General features: G+C 32.2%; 1 protein-coding gene across 1 annotated transcript in view; it reads left to right on the top strand.

Annotated features, from left to right (window-relative positions):
• LOC124971132 (zinc finger protein 107-like) overlaps nt 1-19,311 on the top strand; it is a 30,292-nt gene extending 10,981 nt beyond the window's left edge. The window contains exon 4 of the mRNA XM_047534923.1: nt 14,117-19,311. Coding sequence (XP_047390879.1) covers nt 14,117-17,685 — 3,569 coding nt within the window. The 3' untranslated portion in view covers nt 17,686-19,311. The remainder of the gene's footprint in view (nt 1-14,116) is intronic.
• Nucleotides 19,312-19,706: the final 395 nt, after the last annotated feature.

Below are 19,706 nucleotides of genomic sequence, written 5' to 3'. Positions count from 1 at the left end.
AATAATAGCATAGAATTGACAGCAAAATAGACAGGGAGACCAAAGGTACAGAATAGAAGGCACAGAGATAAACCCACAAAAATACAGTTATTTCATACTAGAGAAAGGTGCCAAAAACATACAATGGAGAAAAGATATCCTTTTCAACAAATGGTGCTGGGGAAACTGGAAATTCATATGCAGAAAAAGAATATTAAATTCCTGTCTTTCACCCTGCAAAAAAATTAACTCAAAATTGATCAAGGACCTAGAAATTAGAGTAGAGACCCTGCACCAAATAGAAGATAAAGTAGGTCCGAATCATCATCATGTTGACTTAGGGCCAGACTTCCTTAACAAAACTCCCAGAGCATAAGAAATGAAAGTAAGAATAAACAAGTGGGATGAATTCAAATTAAAATGCATTTTCCCAGCAAAGAAAACAATGAATAATGTGAAAAGAGGTCATACAAAGTGGGAGAAATTCTTTTTCACATGCACTTCAGATAGAGCACAAATCTCAAAAATTTATAAAGAAATTACAAAATTTTACACCAGAAATACAAAGAACCCAGTCAACAAATGGGCTTAGGAACTGGGCAGACACTTCACAGAAGAAGATATACAGATGATCAACAAATATAAAAAGTGTTCAACAACTCTAGCAATTAGAGAAATGCAAATCAAAACCACCCTATGGTTTCATCTTACCCCAATTACAATGCTATTATCAACAACACAAGGAATCATAGATGTTGGCATGGATGTGGGGGAAAAGGCACACTTTTACATTGCTGGTGGAGTTGCAAATTGATGCAGCCACTCTGGAAAGCAGTATGGAGATTCCTCAGAAAACTTGGAGTGCACCCACCATTTGACCCAGTTATCCCACTCCTTGGTTTATACCCAAAGGACTTAAAATCAGCAGAGTCCAGTAATACAGCCACATCAGTGTTTATAGCAGATGAATTCACAATAACTGGATTGTGGAAGCAACCTAGATGCCTTAAATAGATGAGTGGACAAAAAAACTGTGATATATGTACAAAATAAAATATCATTCATCTATAAAGAATAAAATTAATGCATTTGCAGGTAAATGGATGAAGTTAGAAAATATCATGCTAAGTGAAAGAAGCCAATCCTAAAAAATGAGAGGCAAATGTTTTCTTTGAAAAGTGGATAATGATATATAATGGGGTGAGAGGTAAGAGAAAAATGGAGGAACTTTGGATTGTGTAGAGGGAAATGAGGGGGTGGGGACAGGAGCAGGAAAGACAGTGAATTGAAGCAGACATCATTACCCTATGTTCATGTATTATTACATGAATTATGTAAATCTACATCGTGTACAACCATAGAAATGAAAAGTTTTACCCCGTTTGTATACAATGAATCAAAATGCAGTCTGCTAAAATAAAATGTAAAAAAGAGAAAAATTATAATTTTAAAAAATGTTGAGAATTTATCCAACAAAGATTTTTCATAAGCTTAGTTTTTTTTTTCTCTTGTTATCATTGCATGTGCTGCTCTATGTTTAGCATGCTTTCAAATTCTTTCAAGTTCTATTTTTTCTCCAGTGATGTCCGAGTTCATACAAGTTAACCACCAAAATTTCCCTTTGCTTGTGAGGGTCAGCATGATCTGCAAGATCATCATTTATTTGTGGGTCTTTAGGAAACCTGTGCATATTTTTGGAGACATATAGGTCAAACCATTGTAATAAATTAATATCATAAATCAGTTTCTCTAGTATTATTTATATATTAATTCATTAAAATTCCCTTATCACAGTTCTTTATGAATACTTATAATGGATTTTCTGTGAAATTAAAGTCAAGATTCACAATGAATGCTCTTTTTGGGTCTATAGTCACAGTTGTAAATTGGAGTTAAGTAAAAGGGCTTGTGCAATAACACATCTGTGGTTAATTAAAATTTTATTGATTTTGAATTTTTCTTTCCTTTTTTTATTTTATAGTGTAGATTTTATGTCATAGAGTAGGTTTCCTTATATCACTGAGTAATGTTCATTTAATTTTTAACCTACATTTTATGATTAGATGGCAATTTCCATTATTTCACAAATTAGGACATTGTAAGTTGAAATTAATATGTGCATGTTTCTTGTCATGCAAGTTGATGTACACCAGTAATCCCAGTGGGTCAGGAGGCTGAGGCAGGAGATTGCAAGTTCAAAACCAGCCTCAGCAAAAATGAGTTGTTAAGCAACTCAGACCCTGTGTTTAAATAAAATACAAAATAGAGTTGGGGATTTAGCTCAGTGATTCAGTGACCCTGTGTTCAATTCCCAGTACCTGTCCCCAAAACAATATGCATCATTTTTGTTTCTATTCCCAATAAAATTATGTGTGCTTTTACTGGTTTTTGTAAATATTTCACCTGTTTTGTTTATGAATTTAATATTTCATTTGTGTTTGTTTTTCATCTTGCCCATGTACATAGTAATGAAAATTTTCTTCTTGTAAATGTAATAGAGATTGAATCCTGTGGTACTCTGTTAATGAGCTACATCCCAGCCCCATTTTATTTATATTTGGAGAGAGTTTCTTATTATGTTATTGAGGATGGCCTTAAATTTGCAATGCTCCTACTTCAGAGCTGACATTATATGCATACTCGTCATCTATGTATTGATGAATTTGTGCTTATTTATAGGATAAAGACAACTGCATTAAAAACTTCTACATCTCAGAAAGAAAAAAATCAATTCCCATTAAAACAAGGGTTCATTTTTTGTCTCTCCCATCACAAACACCATTCTCATTTCTGTTCATAAAGTTTTTTTTTAATTTCATGTCATATTAGTAGAATTCTGCACAATGAATCACAAGATTGTGAATCTTGACTTTAATTTATATGAACTTAGTTCATATAACATCATTAAGAATTATCCTTATTATATAATTTTACAAAATATATTAACTGTTTTGACTGTAAACATATTTTGTAGTTTCTGTATTCCAAATTGCTTAACACACATATTTCAAGGGATGTTTGGTTTCCCTCCGCATGATGACTCTGTTGAACAATATTGTAACAAACATGGGGGTGCAGAGTTGTAGGTTTATCTATTCTTATTGCAGTATCCTAAGGGAAAGGTCCTTTTTATCTTTACATAATATTCTGTTTTGTGTGTTTTCTGGGATTTTTAATATTAAAATATACTTAATCTCATATAACTTTTTGTTTTAAATTTTATTTACGTACCATAATCTTGCCACCCCAGCTTTACTGCTCGTACAGTATAATATTCCATTAGTTATTGAGAATATTGAATATACAAGTCAAATTAGTTTAAAATATTTTTTTTAAATTGTCAGTTTTGTGAGTATAATTTTGCTTAACTTTTCCTTTACATTAAGTACAGATTGGTGTCTGCTTGTATTGCAGTGTTGCTTTCTATTTCTTTATTCACTTCTCTAAATCTTACCTTTATATATCTGGGAACTACAATGTGAGTTGGAAGTGTATCTATTCTTATTGCATTATTATAAGGGAAATATCCCTTTATCTTACATAATATTCCACTTTGCCGCTTTTCAAAAATTTGTTTGAATTTAAATATATTTTATCTCATATAAATTTTTATTTTAAATTGTGTTTTGCATACCATAATTTTAACAACCCAGTTTTTATATGTAACACTCAAATCTTTTGCTTTTAGTCTACTTGTTTCCTTAGGTTTTGAGTTCCTTCTAGATTACATACAGTTGTATTTTTTGTTTTAATTCTGTTAGTCAATATTTTTGTTTTGATTAGTATTTATTGTTTTGTACTTTTTATTTATTGTTTTTATTGGTGTAATACATTTATAATGAAATAAATTTCTAAAAATGAAGAACCCAATACTTCTACCCTGTAAGTGGTTTTCTGTATTTCTTATATTTGTTTTTCCTACTTTTCTTAACACTCTCTAATTTGTGGTTCATTGCTTTTCATAGTGACATGTGTTGATCCCTTTCCCACTTTTTACATATTCTGAGTATTTATTTTGTCATTTACATTTAGATTTTATAAAAACCACTGTAAGTTTACACTGTTTTACCCTGGTAACACATTAACTTCAATTCATTATAAAAATTCAGTGTATTTAAATATCATTTCAAAATTTTATTACTGATGTTAGAGTTTTTATATTGCATTCCCAATAACAGGTTTATGTTGATTTTTTAATGCTTTTGTCTTTCAAATTCTATTTAAAAATTACTTCCTTTGTGACCTTTTTTTACAGTAAAATAAAATTGTATATGACTTTTTTTTGCCAAGAAAACTTTAAGATTTCATGGGACTTGTGTTGCTATGCAGATTTATTTTTAGTATGAAGCATTCCTTTTAGTATTTTTTTGAAAATAGATCTAGTCCTGATTAATTTTGGGGCATTTATATATCTTTAAGAATATTAAAAGTGCTTATGTTGGTCTTATCCTAAGCATCACACATTAGAAACGAAACATAGAATGACCCCATGATCCAGAATGCAAGTACTTAATGTGTATCCACAAGACATTAAATCAGCGTGTTGAAGAGATAGCACCACTACTTTGTTCAGTTCAAGCATTGTTCACAATAGTCAAGATACCTCTTTGTCTTTGGACAATTTGACTACAGTTGTTGAAATTCAGGGTATCACACATGCTAATAAAGTGCTCCATTTCTTAGCTACAATCTCAGCCTTATGACAGCTATTTCAATTTAATTCCCACCAAGAAATGGATGTAAGTGACCTCCAAATGTTTATAAAAACAGCCCAATATAGTACCACCTATTTAGTCTTGGACACTCTGCAGGGAAGTATAATCAGAAACAAGTATAAAATGATGAATTGCTCCTGGAATATTCAAACCTCCCACTTTATTTTATTAGATATATTTTGAGTTTAGATGCCTCTTTTGTCCTACTTAATTTATAGTGGTTTTTATACTTTTTGGATTGTAGGATAGATAGTATATAGCATGGCCTCCCAAAACTTCTCTATTACTAGCTGTGATGAACTCAGCCTGTTCCAGTTTAGGTCTTATAGGAACACATGCCACTGAACAAAGAAAAACAGTATTTTTATTCATATGAGATACTATACTATCTACATGTTTTGTTCAAAAACTAAAAATACTCAAAAAAATCACCCTATATTTTCTCCAAGTGTTACCCTTTGAATCAATAAAGCACCCACAAACATTGATTTTCTGTAAATTAAACTTGATATACAAATATGGCAATCTAATGATATCTTTTGTTGGTAAGAGAATTGTGGAAACAGTAATAATGCATGTGGTTCTTTAATTCCATTTTCAGTCACATGGTCTTCAGAACCATTTTTTATTCCAAGGGGTATGGAACCAGGTTTTATGTTTATCTCCACTCCATGCCATCTCACACAGAAAACTTACTTTAATAGTTTACAGGTAAAAATTTAACCATTTCAACAGTAAATAGCTAAAGATAATATTAAAAAAATATTTCCTGTCAATGTCCCTGTGTGACGTGTCCCTTCATGTCTTTGATGGAACTTCTAAAGAATGCTGATGGGTTTGGCTCATTGTCTCCTTTTTTTTTTTTTAATCAGTTACAGTAACTGAATTCGTTTTTTTATATTTATTTATTTTTTTATTTTTATGGTGCTGGAGATTGAACCCAGGACCTTGTGCATGTGAGACAAGCACTGTACCAACTGAGCTATATCCCCAACACTGCTTTTTTATTTATTTATTTTTTATTTTTACAGACTGCATTTGATTCATTGTACACAAATGGGGTACAACTTTTCATTTCTATGGTTTTACACAATTTGGATTCACACCATTCATGTAATCATACATTTACATAGGATAATTCTGTCTCATTCTACTATAATTACTTCCCCCATCCACTCCTGCTCCATCTTCCTCTACACCATCCAATTTCCTTCAGTCTTCTTACCCCCCCCATCCCCTCTCATTATGTATCATCATCCACTTATCAGAGAAAACATTCAGTCTTTGGTTTTTTGGACTTGGCCTATTTTACTTAGCATGGCATTTTCCAACTTCATCCATTTACCAGCAAATCCCATAATTTTATTCTTCTTTATGGCTAAGTAATATTCAGTGTACATATACCACAGTTTCCTTATCCATTCATCAATTGAAGGGCATCTCGGTTGGTTCCACAATCTAGCTATTGTGAATTGAGCTGCTGTGAACATTGACGTGACTGCATCACTATAGCATGCTGATTTTAGATCTTTTGGGAATAAACCAAGGAGTGGGATAGCTGGGTCAAATGGTGGGTTCATTCCAAGTTTTCTGAGGAATTTCCATACTGCTTTCCAAAGTGGTTGCATCAATTTGCAACTCCACCAGCAATGTATGAGTGTGTCTTTTTCCCCACATCCATGCTAACAATTATTGCTTGTGTTCTTCATAATAGTTATTCTAGTTGGAGTTAGATAAAATCTTAGGGTGGTTTTAATTTGCATTCCTCTAATAGCTAGAGATGAGCACCTTTTCGTATATTTGTTGATCACCTGTATATCTTCTTCTGTGAAGTGTCTGCCCAGTTATTAGTCCATTTATTGATTGGGTTCTTTGTATTTTTGGTGTAAAGTTTTTTTAAGTTCTTTATAAGCTTTGGAGATTAGTGCTCTGTCTGAAGTGTGTGGAAAATATTTTCTCCCACTCTGTAGGCTCTCTTTTCACATTATTGACAATTTCCTTTGCTGAGAAAAACCTTTTTAGTTTGAATCTATCTCATTTATTAATTCTGATTTTATTTCTTGTGCTATGGGGATTTTGTTAAGGAAGTCTGGTCCTAAGCCAACGTGATGGAGATTTGAGTCTACTTTTTCTTCTATTTGGTGAAGGATCTCAGGTCTAATTCCTAGATCCTTGATCCATTTTGAGTTGATTTTTGTACAGGGTGAGAGATAGGGGTTTAATTTCATTCAGTTATCTCAAGGCTATCCCTCCCTCCCTTCAGGAATCTGGCCAGCACTTGAGGAGAAGTGTCTTTGAGGAGATCACTAGGCCATGCAGGTTGTTAGAAAGGAGATTTCTTTGTTCTAACTTGTATTTCAGAGCCCTATTGGTAAGAATACTTCAGAGTCATACCTCTGGAGAAGAGGCTCTGGGTTGGGACTTCCCAGCCAGTTTCATGAAAAGTTGCCACAGACAGGAGTCCCCAACTGCATGTCTTCAGGAGTTGATGTTGATGTTTCCCCAGTCTGGTGAAGAATTTTCTTGTCTTTTTTCTTGTGTATCACTTTTGTTTTTGCTTTCATATTATTAGTAAAAGAATCATTATCTTGTGTAAAGTGAGTTTTTTTATTACCTATTGAATATAACCTGCAAAATTCAGCATGTGTACATATGTGTAATGCTTTAACATTCCAAATACATGTATGTATATATAATCCAATCAGTAATTATATAAGTAAACTTTTTCACCTCAAATATTTTTCTTTGCTATGGGGATAAAATTGAGATTATTTTGTCCTTGAGAACATTGTGCATTATTTTATTTTGATTTTTGTATTTGTTGTTTTTAGATATACATGACAGTACAGTATATTTTGACATTATACAAACATGGGGTATAACTTATTCTAATTAGAATCCCATTTTTGTTGTTGTACATGATGTGCAGTTTCACTGGTTGTGTCTTCATATATGAACATAGGAAAGTTGTGTCCAATTTATTCTGCTGTCATGGATACAGGAATCCTCCTATGAAATTGCCCCTCCTTACTCTTTGTTTCTATCCATATGATTTCTTTCTTTCCCATGTTCCCAACATGATTTCATAAACCATGCTGTGGTTTACTAAAATGTGTACTCACCAGAGGCAAAATTGGTGGAATTTCTTGATTCTAGACTTTTTCTGAATAAAGAACTTTTTTATTATAAAGTAACCATCCTTGGGTATTTTCTTATAGCAAATGAAAATGGACTCTTACAGTATCATTCAACTAAATTTATCAGTATTTTTTATTCTTATTTTAAAAACAAATAGAAAAGAATTACAAACCAGTGTCAGGAGTGGTGAATGAATTATGGGTCTTAAATAGCCCAGAAACAGAAGCTGACACTTCCCTTGGGGATCTCTTGACACTGTGGTGCCACAGAAACCACCCAGTTGTATAGTGATACCCTGTTCAAAGGGAAATTCCAAGGTTGCCATGACTTCCTGGAGTGGAGAATTTTGGGTGCAAGCTTATGACTGTACTGGGCTGTTCAAATTTTGAAGTCAGTTCTATTTTAAAGTAACTTTCTCACAATGAATCCCTTTGATGTGAAAACCTATATAATAATCTTTGAAGAGCCTGCTTATGGTCAGTCTTCTTCCATCAGGGATTTGACTGAACCAGTGGTTCCTGCTATCTCTATTTTTGTGTTTTCTTTCCAATCTCCTAATTGCCCAGTTTGGGGAAAATGAGTAAACAGTCATACAGGTAGTGACAAGGCAATAACCAGAAATTATCATTATTTCTTGTGATATATGGGCTCTCAATGTACAGACTTTTATTATTTCATTTAAGTTTGATGGCTCTATCATTGTTTCTTGAGAAGTTTTTTTTTTTTTTTTTTTTTTTTTTTTTTTTTTGTTTTGGTGCTGGGGACTGAACCCAGGGCCTCATACTTCCAAGGCAAGCACTCTACTAACTGAGCTGTATTCCCAGCCCAAGAAATTGTTTTTTTACAGCAAACATCTCAGTGTACAAATTCCTCCTTGACTTTTGAAGCACAATTTTTCTGGTAATCAAATCATTGATTGATAAATTTTTTTGAAGAAGTTTAACCATGTCATCCCACTTCCTTTCAACCTCAATAATTAGTAGATATATATAGCTAATTATGGATGCTCTTTTACGTTTGATAAGTTTTTTTTTTATCTCTTATCACTCTCAAGTTTACATCTTTGTCTTTCAATAATTTGACTACTATAGATCTCCTTCTCCATGGTTTCACTTTCTCAGTTTTCTTTGAGTTACAGGAAATTTCAGAAATAAAAATTCACAAATTTTAAATTACACAGTATTCTGAGTAGCATAAGAAAATTTCATTCAATCCCACATCATCCCATCTGGGATATGATTCATTCCTTCCTACAGAATTTCCACAGTTGATATACTGTTTATACAGTACCTTCCTGTTAGTCTTCATCATCCTTTTTAGGAAATTTACTGTCATGGTATTGCTGTGCTTGTGATGAAGTAAACTTTCTCTACTAATTTATGCTCCAAAAGTCATTTCAGTTTTATTCTTATTGCATAGACACAACTTGGCAGCCTGAGAATACAAGATGGACATTGACCCTTAACTAACTGAAAAGATATTTTTCTGAGAACATCATTTAGGAAATTGTGATATGGATATTACTGACCACATGCTGTGAGTAACCTGTATCACAAGAAACCTCAAGAAAAAGAGAATATAAAAGAGTTTGTGAAAATAATAATACATCTGTTGTTATATACAATTTTGTTATTTAAATTTTCTTGTTTTCTTTCATTGTATAGAGTAGTTTCCATGTTGTAGATTAGATTTCCTCATATCGCTTAATACTGTTTTATTTTTATATTATGATTAGGTGACAATTTCCATTACTTCACAAATTAGGATAATGTAAGTTGAAATTAAAATTGTTTCTCTTATGGAAAAAATTACATGTGCTTTTACTTCTATAAGTATTATACCTTTTTAAAATGACTTTAATAATTTATCTGTATTGGTTTTTCATCCTGCCTATGTACATAGTAATGTAAATTTTCTATATATCAATGTAATGGGAATTGAATCCTGGGGTGCTGTAATAATGAGTTACATTCCCATCCTCTTTTTATTTATATTTGGAGAAACATTCTCACTCAGTTATTGTGGATGGTCTTGAAATTACAATCTTTCTTCCTCAGAATTCCTAGAATCTGGATTACATGCATGTCCTTTATCTGCATTTCATGAATTTGTCCTTATTTATAGGATAAAGACCATAGCAAATTAAAGGTAACTTTTAAACATTTTGAAATTATTTTTATCTTCTAAGTGTTGTTTGAAATTTTAATTGTGATCAAAACCACAAAACATGCTGTCTACAATACACCAAGAATATTGTTCAGTAATGTTAACTCAAATTTTTTATGTAATATTATCTGTAGAAAGTTTTCATTTCAGAAATCAATAAATTAGTTTTTATGTAAACAGGGCTCAATTCTGTCTTCTCCCACCACTAATGGCATTCTCATTACTAGTCAGAAATTTTGTTTTTAATTTTGTTATGTTTAATTCTGTCATATTTGTCATTTTGTTAGTAATTTATTTCCATTAACATAATGTACTGAAATTTATCCTGAGTATACATTTTACAAAAATTTATAAATGTTCTAACTTGAAAAATATATTGTAGTTTCTATATTCCAAATTTCCTTAACCATTTATTCAGGGGACATTTGGTTTTCTTCCCCATGGTAACTTTGTTGAATAATAGTGCAACAAATATTGGTGTGCAAATATATCTTAATTCACTGCATACGCAAGAGCTTATTACACTCAGAATTCAATATGCCTATCTAATATGATGTCAGTATTAACAATTCGGTAATGTAGATTTCAAGATTTTTAAATCATAAAAAAATCATTCTCCCAATTTTGTTTATATTTTGAGTATTTTTGAGGCATTCATAGAATTTTTTGAGATTCCATTAAATTCTAGACTAAGTTTTACCATTTCAGAAAAAAATAACATTGGGAGTTTGGTATGTATTACATGGAGTCTCCAGATATGTCAAATTTGTTTAAAGTAATTTTCAAAATCTTCTGTTTCGTGATTGCCATTTTGTTTTACTTTTCCTTTACAATAAGTGGGAATTGGTGTTTCCTAACATTATAGTATTGCTTTCTTTTTCTGTATTTACTTCTGTTAATCTTACCTTTTTATATTTGAGAAGTATGATGTGTGCTAAAATTATATCTATTTTTATTTCAGTATTCGAGGGAATGTTCCATTTTATATATTCTACTTTGCCTCTTTTCAGAGTTTTTTAAATAAAAAATATATTTTATCTCATATAACCTTTTGTTTTAAACAATGTTTTCCATATCATAGTTTGACTATCCCAGGTTTCTTTTGGTCAGTTTGTATGTAATACTCTTAAATTCTTTTGCTTTCATTCTACTCATGTCCATAGATTTCGAGTTCCCTGTAGATTACAAAGAATTGCATTTCTTTTATATTTATTTACTTTATTTTTAATTTTTTAATTTGTTTTTTTAGATATACATTTACATCATTTACATCAGAGGGCAGACCTTCACCTGATCCCAGCTTAATCTTCAAAATCTGTGTGTGCCAATTGTTATTTTACAATCCACCTTCACCCCTTGCTTGAACTGAGAGTTTGGCCATGCTGGTCATGGCACTAATAGCAATCATGTCATCCAGGTGGAAGGAAAGAGGTTTGCAGGTCCTCCACAGACTGGGCCAGCCAGTGGGCATTGCAGGGGAAACTCCAGGGGTCTGCAGGGCAGAGGCTGCAACCTGTCTGTAGATCCCTTGCTCACTCACTTACCTGGGGCTGAAGGACCCCAGAGACCCTGTAAGAGCAGGCCATGCTGTTTCTCCTTACATTCTCTCCCCAAACTGACTTGATTCCTTCTTTTAGATTTAATTCTGTTAGTCAAGTTTTTGTCTTGATTTGTGTTTTGTTAGAATGCATTTATAGTCTAATTAATTTTTAAAAGTGAAGAACTCACTATTCCTACCTTGAAAGTTATTTTTTATATTTCTTATCATTGTTTTTTCTACTTGACTTGATGGTTTAATGTGTGGTTTATTAATTTTCATATGCTTTTGATTCCTCTCCCACTACCCTTTATATATTTTTATTATATGTATATTTATATTTGTAATTCATATGTTATTATATATATTGCACTTCTGTTTATATATTCTATAGTTTTAAAATTTTTTATAGAATTTCTCTAAGTTGCCTAGACTGTCCTTGAACTTATGGTCCTCCTTGGTCAACCTCCCACATTGCTAGGATTACAATTTTGCACACCGTGCATGCCTTTCTCGGATACTTTTTAAACTAATGCTTCACATTTCTGCTTATTTATAGTAAACATTTTTGTCTTAATTTAACTCACTAAACTTCCTTCAAATTGTTATTTAGTATTCTTTTGATAATTCATAACTCTCACAATCCTAATATTCAATTCCAAATGTTTTGTTTTGTTAATTTGATTAAGTCATGCTTTCCTTAATCTTTATTGATTTGTCCATCAAGCAAAGTAACAGTGTATTAAATAGTCATTTTGGAAAACTGTATGGAAGTTTTTATTTTTAATTTTCTTCTTGTAGTTATAGATGAACATAATACCTTTGTTTTATTTGTTTATTTTATGTGGTGCTGAGGATTGAGCCCAGTGCCTCACAAATGCTAGGCAAGCCCTCTGTCACTGAGCTACAGCCCCAACCCTGGAAGTTTTTTAAATAAATAAAAATAGGAAATTACAGTGTTAAATGCTTGTGATCCCAGCTAATTAGGAGGCCATGCAAAAGGATTTCAAGTTGAGGCAAATCACAGAAACTTAGAAAAAACATGTCTTGAGCAATTTTAAAAGGGCTTATGTTGTAGTTTAGTTGTATAGCACCCTTGGGCTGAATCCCAAGGACCACATATAAAAAATTAAATGTAGAATGACCCTGTGATCCAGAAATACCAGTACTCAATATGTATCCATTAGATTAAATCAGGATATTGAAAAGTTAGCTCCACAGTTGTGTGCAGTGCATTGTTCTCAATAGTCAAGATATGGACTCAATCTATTGTGCCCATCAATGATTTGATGAGTGAAAATGTGGTGTTTATGCACTATTACTATTTAGCCATAAGGAAAAAATACCTTGTCATTTAGAGTGACATAGGATGAATATGCAGGTCCTTGCATTAAATGAAACAAGGCAGACACAAAAGTCAGTTGCAGGAGCATCTGACTCACTTGTGGGAGTTAGAAATTTAAGAATAAAATTGTGGTCACCAGATACTGTGTTTTGTGGAGTGTTGGCATATTGTTACTGAATGTGTGAAAATTTTTTATTTTAATAGGAGTAAGAAGGTCAAGACCTTTTTTGTACCACATAATGAGTGTTGTGTATTAGTTTTTTTCTTTTTTTTCTGCAGTGCTGGGGATTGAACCCAGGGCCTCGTGCTTGCAAGGCAAGCACTCTACCAACTGATAAATATTTATAGAAAGAATGTAATACTTTGTAAGCACAAAAGTGTCAATTATATGAAATAATGCATGTGTTAATTCACTAGATTTAGTCATTTACCTTGTGTGTATATGTTAAAATACCATGACATATTTAGAAAATACAGAAAGTTGAATTTGTCAATGGAAAAAATCAACAAATAACACAAATTTAAAAATAAGCAGCAATTTATTAGTCTTGATAGTCATATGTTTGTTTCAACTAAGTGTTATGGACATATGCTGTGTAAGTTTTTATTGCCTCTCAAACTTTTTTACATGGAAAATCTTCTCTAGATGTGTGTGTATTTTTCCTCATTAAAAATTTTGTCCCTATTTCTTCTTAAGAGCCCATAGCCTCTTTAATCCTGTTGAATATCTGTTATTATCATTCAAAATCTATCTGTTATTTCCAGGTCTCTCTGTCATGGTAGACAAAAACAAGTTTTGAGACACTTTTCAAGAAAGTTAAAAATCTTTTTTTATTTTTCATATTGTTCTTATTCTACTGGGAGTGAAGGTTTCTGGTAGATTTTTTTCTAATTGCACAATGCTGTATTGAGAAGGAAAGGTTGTGGTTGATAAAAGTAACATACTTTCCTTCCCTCTACTATATTATGCTCCTTAGTAGTTACTCTCCTTAGTATTACTCTCCTTGTTCACTTTGGATAGTGTGATGTCTACAATAGTTTGGGTAATTTTCAAAAGGCAACTATTTTCTGTACATTTTTATTTATTTTATGTATTTCTGGACTAATTATAACCTTGTATTTACTAATCTTCTACCCTGCTAATGTCCTGACTTTGCTATAATTTCACATGTTATGTGCAAAATATATTCATCTCAGTCTAGTAAGTAAAGTAATTATTATTTTGATTTATTTCAGCCATAACTTCTCATCATACCCAAGAATTTTTACCAGACCAAGGAATAAACCATATATTGCAAAAAGTGATCAATGAAAAATATGAAAATTGTGACCTTGATTATTTGCAACAAAGGATATGGAAAAATGAAAGTGAGAGTCAACATCAGAAATCATCTTATAAGGAAGAAAACCAATTAGCAGTGACTATTCATAATGACAATTTTTCTGTCAACAGACATCAAGAACATTTAATGTCTCAGAAAAGTTTTCAACTTATACCATTTACTTTTGAGGAACTATGTACATCTCTAAGAATATATCCACAGCAATTTTTGGAGCACAAATTTCCTCTGAAAGGAAATGTGAAAAATCTTAAAAGAGATCTACTTCATGCTTCAATTTTCAACTTGATTAATTTTCAATGTAGCATTGACTTACACTTCCATTCAAATATTTTTATAGACAAGATATTTAAAACTGAAAGGCAAATTTCCAAAAGTGCTCATTTTGAGAGTTTCTTTAGGAAATGTTCATTATTCTGCAATGAACAAATAGCTGCTCTTTTTGCCCAAACATACAATTTTAACAATTGGAAGAGGGTCCACACTTGTCCATTATTGCTTAATGGAACTTCAGATACAGATTTCTGTAAAGTATGCTACATATATAATGAAACAAGTAACATCTTTAGCCAGGTCTCTGTCCTGTGTAATTACCAGGATGATCATATTGGTGATACAAATTATGAGTATGGAGAAACTCATAAAAATATTAGCATTGGTTGCCATGCCAGAAAACATCAGTCTACTCATTTTTCAAAGAATCTTTACCGTGATGAAATATGTGGGAAAGTCTTATTTGAATGTTCAAAACTTATTACCCATCCAAATATTCATAGGCAAGTGAAGCCTTGCAAATTTAAGATATATGAGAGAGCTTTTAATCAAATTGCAAACCTTACTCAATACAGGAGAATTCATACTGAAAGAGAGCCCTATAATTTTATAGAAGTTATTAAATTATTTGATATCTCAACCCTTTCTAAATACTACAAATACTATGGCAGTGATAAACTGTATAAATTTAAAGAATGTGGCAAAACTTTTAATCAAATATTACCCATTGTTAATAATCAGAGGCTTCCTACTGGAGAGCAGACCACCAAATGTAACAAATGTGGCAAAGCCACTAATAGTTGCTCAATCATTTGTAAACACGTGAGGTGGCATAGAAGTGAGAAAACCTACAAATGTAAAGAAAGTGACAAAGATTTTAAGAAAAGCTCAACTGATACTCAGCAACACAGTATTCATACTAAAGAGAACCTCTATACATGTAAAGAATGCAGCAAAAGTTTTAATAAAATTCAAAATCTTACCCAACATCAAAGAATTCATAGTGGAGAGAAGTCCTACAAATGTGAAGAATGTGGCAAAGCTTTTGTTAAAAAACCACACCTTATTTGCCACCAGATAATTCATACTGGAAAGAAGCTCTACAGATATAAAGAATGTGGCAAAACTTCTTTTCAAAAATTAAGCATTTACTACAACAAAATTCATACTGGAGAGAAGCCCTACAAATGTGAAAAATGTGACAAAGCTTTCAATCATAAATCAGGCCTTATTCACCACCAGAGAATTCATACTGGAGTGAAGCCCTACAAATGTAAAAAATGTGGCAAAGCTTTTTATCAAAGATCACTTCTTACTCAACATCAGAGAATTCATACTGGAGAGAAGCCCTACAAATGTAAAGAATGTGACAAAGCTTTTAATCGAAGATCACTTCTTAATAAACACCTCAGAATTCATACTGGGAAGAAGCCCTACAAATGTGAAGAATGTGGCAAAACTTTTAATGAAAAATCAAGCCTTACTTGCCATCAACAAATTCATACTGGAGAGAAGCCATACAAATGTAAAGAATGTGGAAAAACTTTTATTCAAAAACCACATCTTATTCACCACCAAAGAATTCATACTGGAGAGAAGCCCTACGAATGTAAAGAATGTGGGAAAGCTTTTTATCAACAGTCACACCTTACTGAATACCAGAATGTTCATAGAGGAGATAAACCCTACAAATGTCAAGAATGTAACAAAGATTTTAAACAGAAATCAAGCCTTAATCACCACCACAGAATTCATACTACAGAGAAGTTCTACAAATGTGAAGAATGCGGCAAAAATTTTTATAAACAATCACGCTTTACTGAACACCAGAATATTCATAGAGGAGAGAAACCCTACAAATGTAAAAAATGTGGCAAAGCTTTTTATCAAAGATCACTTCTTACTCAACATCAGAGAATTCATACTGGAGAGAAGCCCTACAAATGTAAAGAATGTGACAAAGCTTTTAATCGAAGATCACTTCTTAATAAACACCTCAGAATTCATGCTGGGAAGAAGCCCTACAAATGTGAAGAATGTGGCAAAACTTTTAATGAAAAATCAAGCCTTACTTGCCATCAACGAATTCATACTGGAGAGAAGCCATACAAATGTAAAGAATGTGACAAAGCTTTTATTCAAAAAGCACATCTTATTCACCACCAGAGAATTCATACTGGAGAGAAGCTCTACAAATGTAAAGAATGTGGGAGAGCTTTTTATCAACACCTTACTGAACACCAGAATATTCATAGAGAAGAGAAGCCCTACAAATGTCAAGAATGTGACAAAGCTTTTAGTCATAAATCAAGCCTTAATCACCACCACAGAATTCATCCTACAGAGAAATCCTACAAATGTGAAGAATGTGGCAAAACTTTCTATAAACAATCACGCTTTAATGAACACCAGAATATTCATAGTGGAGAGAAACCCTATAAATGTGAACAATGTGACAAAGTTTTTAATACAAAATCAAGACTTAATTACCACCACAGAATCCATTCTATAGAAAAGTCCTACATATGTGAAGAACATGGCAAAACTTTTTATCAACAATCACACCTCACTGAACACCAGAATATTTGTAGTGGAGTGAAACCCTACAAATGTCAAGAATGTGACAAAACTTTTAATCATAAATCAGACCTTATTTACCACCACAGAATTCATACTGGACAAAAGCCCTACAAATGTGAATGTGGCAAGGCTTTTATTAAAAAATCATACCTCATTTGCCACCAAAGAATTCATACTGGAGAGAAGCCCTATAAATGTAAAGAATGTGGCAAAGCTTTTTATCAAGAATCACAACTTATTGAACACCAAAATATTCATACTGGAGAGAAGCCCTACAAATGTGAAGAATGTGACAAATCATTTAGTCATAAATCAAGCCTTATTCACCACCATAGAATTCATACTAGACAGAAACAATACAAATGTAAAGAATGTGGCAAATTTTTTAATGAAAAATCAAGCCTTATTTGCCATGAGAAAATTCATACTGATGAGAAACCCTACAAATGTGAAGAATGTGGCAAAGCTTTTAATAAAAAATCAAGTTTTATTTACCACAGCAGAATTCATACTGGAGAGAAGCCATACAAATGTAAAGAATGTGGCAAAGCTTTTATTCAAAAAGCACACCTTATTCGTCACCAGAGAATTCATACTGGAGAGAAGCCCTAGAAATCTGAAGAATATGGCCAAGCTCTTGTTCACAAATCACACCTTATTTCCCCAACAGAGAATGCATACAGGAGAGAAATCCTACAAATGTAAAGAACATGGCAGATCTTTTTATCAAAGATTACTCCTTACTCAATACCAGACAATTCATACTGAAGTGAAGCCCTACAAATATGTCTTCACACATCAGGAAGCTCCAGAATGTTTAAACATGAAGTGAGAAAGAGAAAGTGAATGCCCTTCTCCCACATTTTTCCAACCATCTAAGAGGATCAGAGGTTTCTACATGGAGAGAAAAGCAGTGAAATGTACTGCAAATGGTTTCCCCTACACTCTGGATTTTAGAGATGGAATGACATTAGCCACCATGTTGTTCAGGTTTTATCAAACTTGGCTTCACATTAAAATTAGAACAGAACAGAGAAAAGAAGAGAAGGAATTCTCATTCTCACCCCAGACAAACTACAACAAAAAGTCTGGAGTAAATCCTGAGCTACTCTGGTTTTAAAATGTGCCCCTGTTGATTCTAAAGAACAGTAATTGTTTTGACTCTCTTTTGGTTTATCCCTTTCATTCTGTGGAAAAGAAAATGAATGACCAATGCATCAAAAAATAAAAACCATTACTCCAGCACATTAGCCATTGTGGAAGAAATCAGATCAGATTCTCTATGCACACTACACACCAAATAAGTTCAGGAGCCTACATGTAAGTTTCTATGCTTTAAAAAATTGTGGATGTGTGTGAATATTTATTTTTAAAATATAGAGAAATGCTCTTATTCTTTAATTGAAAAAAAGAAATATGTATCCAGCAACACTTGAAATGTCCTTTTCCATATAATACATAAATCAGATTTTCCAACATCAATGTCAGGATTGACAAATGCCTGTAAACTGTGCCTCTCTGAATTGTCAGTTCATTACCTCACATACATTACTGATGGAAATATTCATTTTGAGATCAATTTGAAATACATCCCAAAAATGTGAAAATTTTCTCACTATAAAATGTAAGATTAGTCAGAGCTCTTCAGAAAACAGTATAAATAGTATGTGTATACATTAAGGGAATTTATTTTGAAGACCTGGTTCACATGACTGTGGAAGTGTGTAAATTCAAAATCTGCTGTCAAGCTGTAGGTTGACAGCACAGTGTTTAAGACTAGAGACGTCTGCTGCAGACTTTCCTTTTGCTTAGAGGTCAGTCTTTTTTTAAATCTGTTCAAGTCTTTAAGAGAATTGATTAGGTTCTCCCAAAATATTGGTGTCTACTTTACTCATAGTCCATTGGTTCAAATGCAAATGTCATTTTAATACATGCTCACAGAAAAATTCAGAAAAAAATGTTTTAGCTTGGCACTGTGGTCCAGTGAAGTTGCACATGAAATTAAACATTAAAAATGTATTTTGGAATTAAACTAATCTATATTTGAATCTCAGTGCCACCATTTAATAGCTGTGTAACTCTCTGAGCTGTCCTTAATCTGTAAAATATAAGTATTAGGTCTGGTGGCTTTGTAATAAAATTAATTTACATAATTAATTCCCAGCCAATTGTGAATGTTGAATTAATAGTAGTGACTGTTTGAGTGACCCTGAGTTCAATTCCTGGTAACAAAAACAAACAAACAAAAAACAAATAAATACATTGTACATGTTCAACTATGTAAAAAGTGATAATAAAATATTTTAAAACAAACTTACTGTAAAATATTGATGATTTTAGAATTTCTTTCCTGTTTATTTTCCAATTCAGCAACAAGGTCACATGTTTTAATAGCAAAGCAGATTTAGAGTAATTTTCTTTGAATACAACCAGTCTCAGATTTGGCTCAGTGATTATCTCTTTGTAAGTGTACTTTTCCATGATGAATATTTTTCAATATTAGTGATGCTTTCCATTGAGTTTTTTATTTGGTTAATTGTTTCCTTCATTTCAAGGATTTCCTTTTTTTTTGTTTTTTTTTGTTTTTGTTTTTTTGAGAATCTCTATCTCTTTGTTGAAATGATCTTTTGCTT

The sequence above is a fragment of the Sciurus carolinensis genome, chromosome 19, assembly GCF_902686445.1.
Source record: "Sciurus carolinensis chromosome 19, mSciCar1.2, whole genome shotgun sequence".
NCBI classification, from domain to species: domain Eukaryota; kingdom Metazoa; phylum Chordata; class Mammalia; order Rodentia; family Sciuridae; genus Sciurus; species Sciurus carolinensis.
This window is presented reverse-complemented; position numbering and strand designations above follow the sequence as displayed.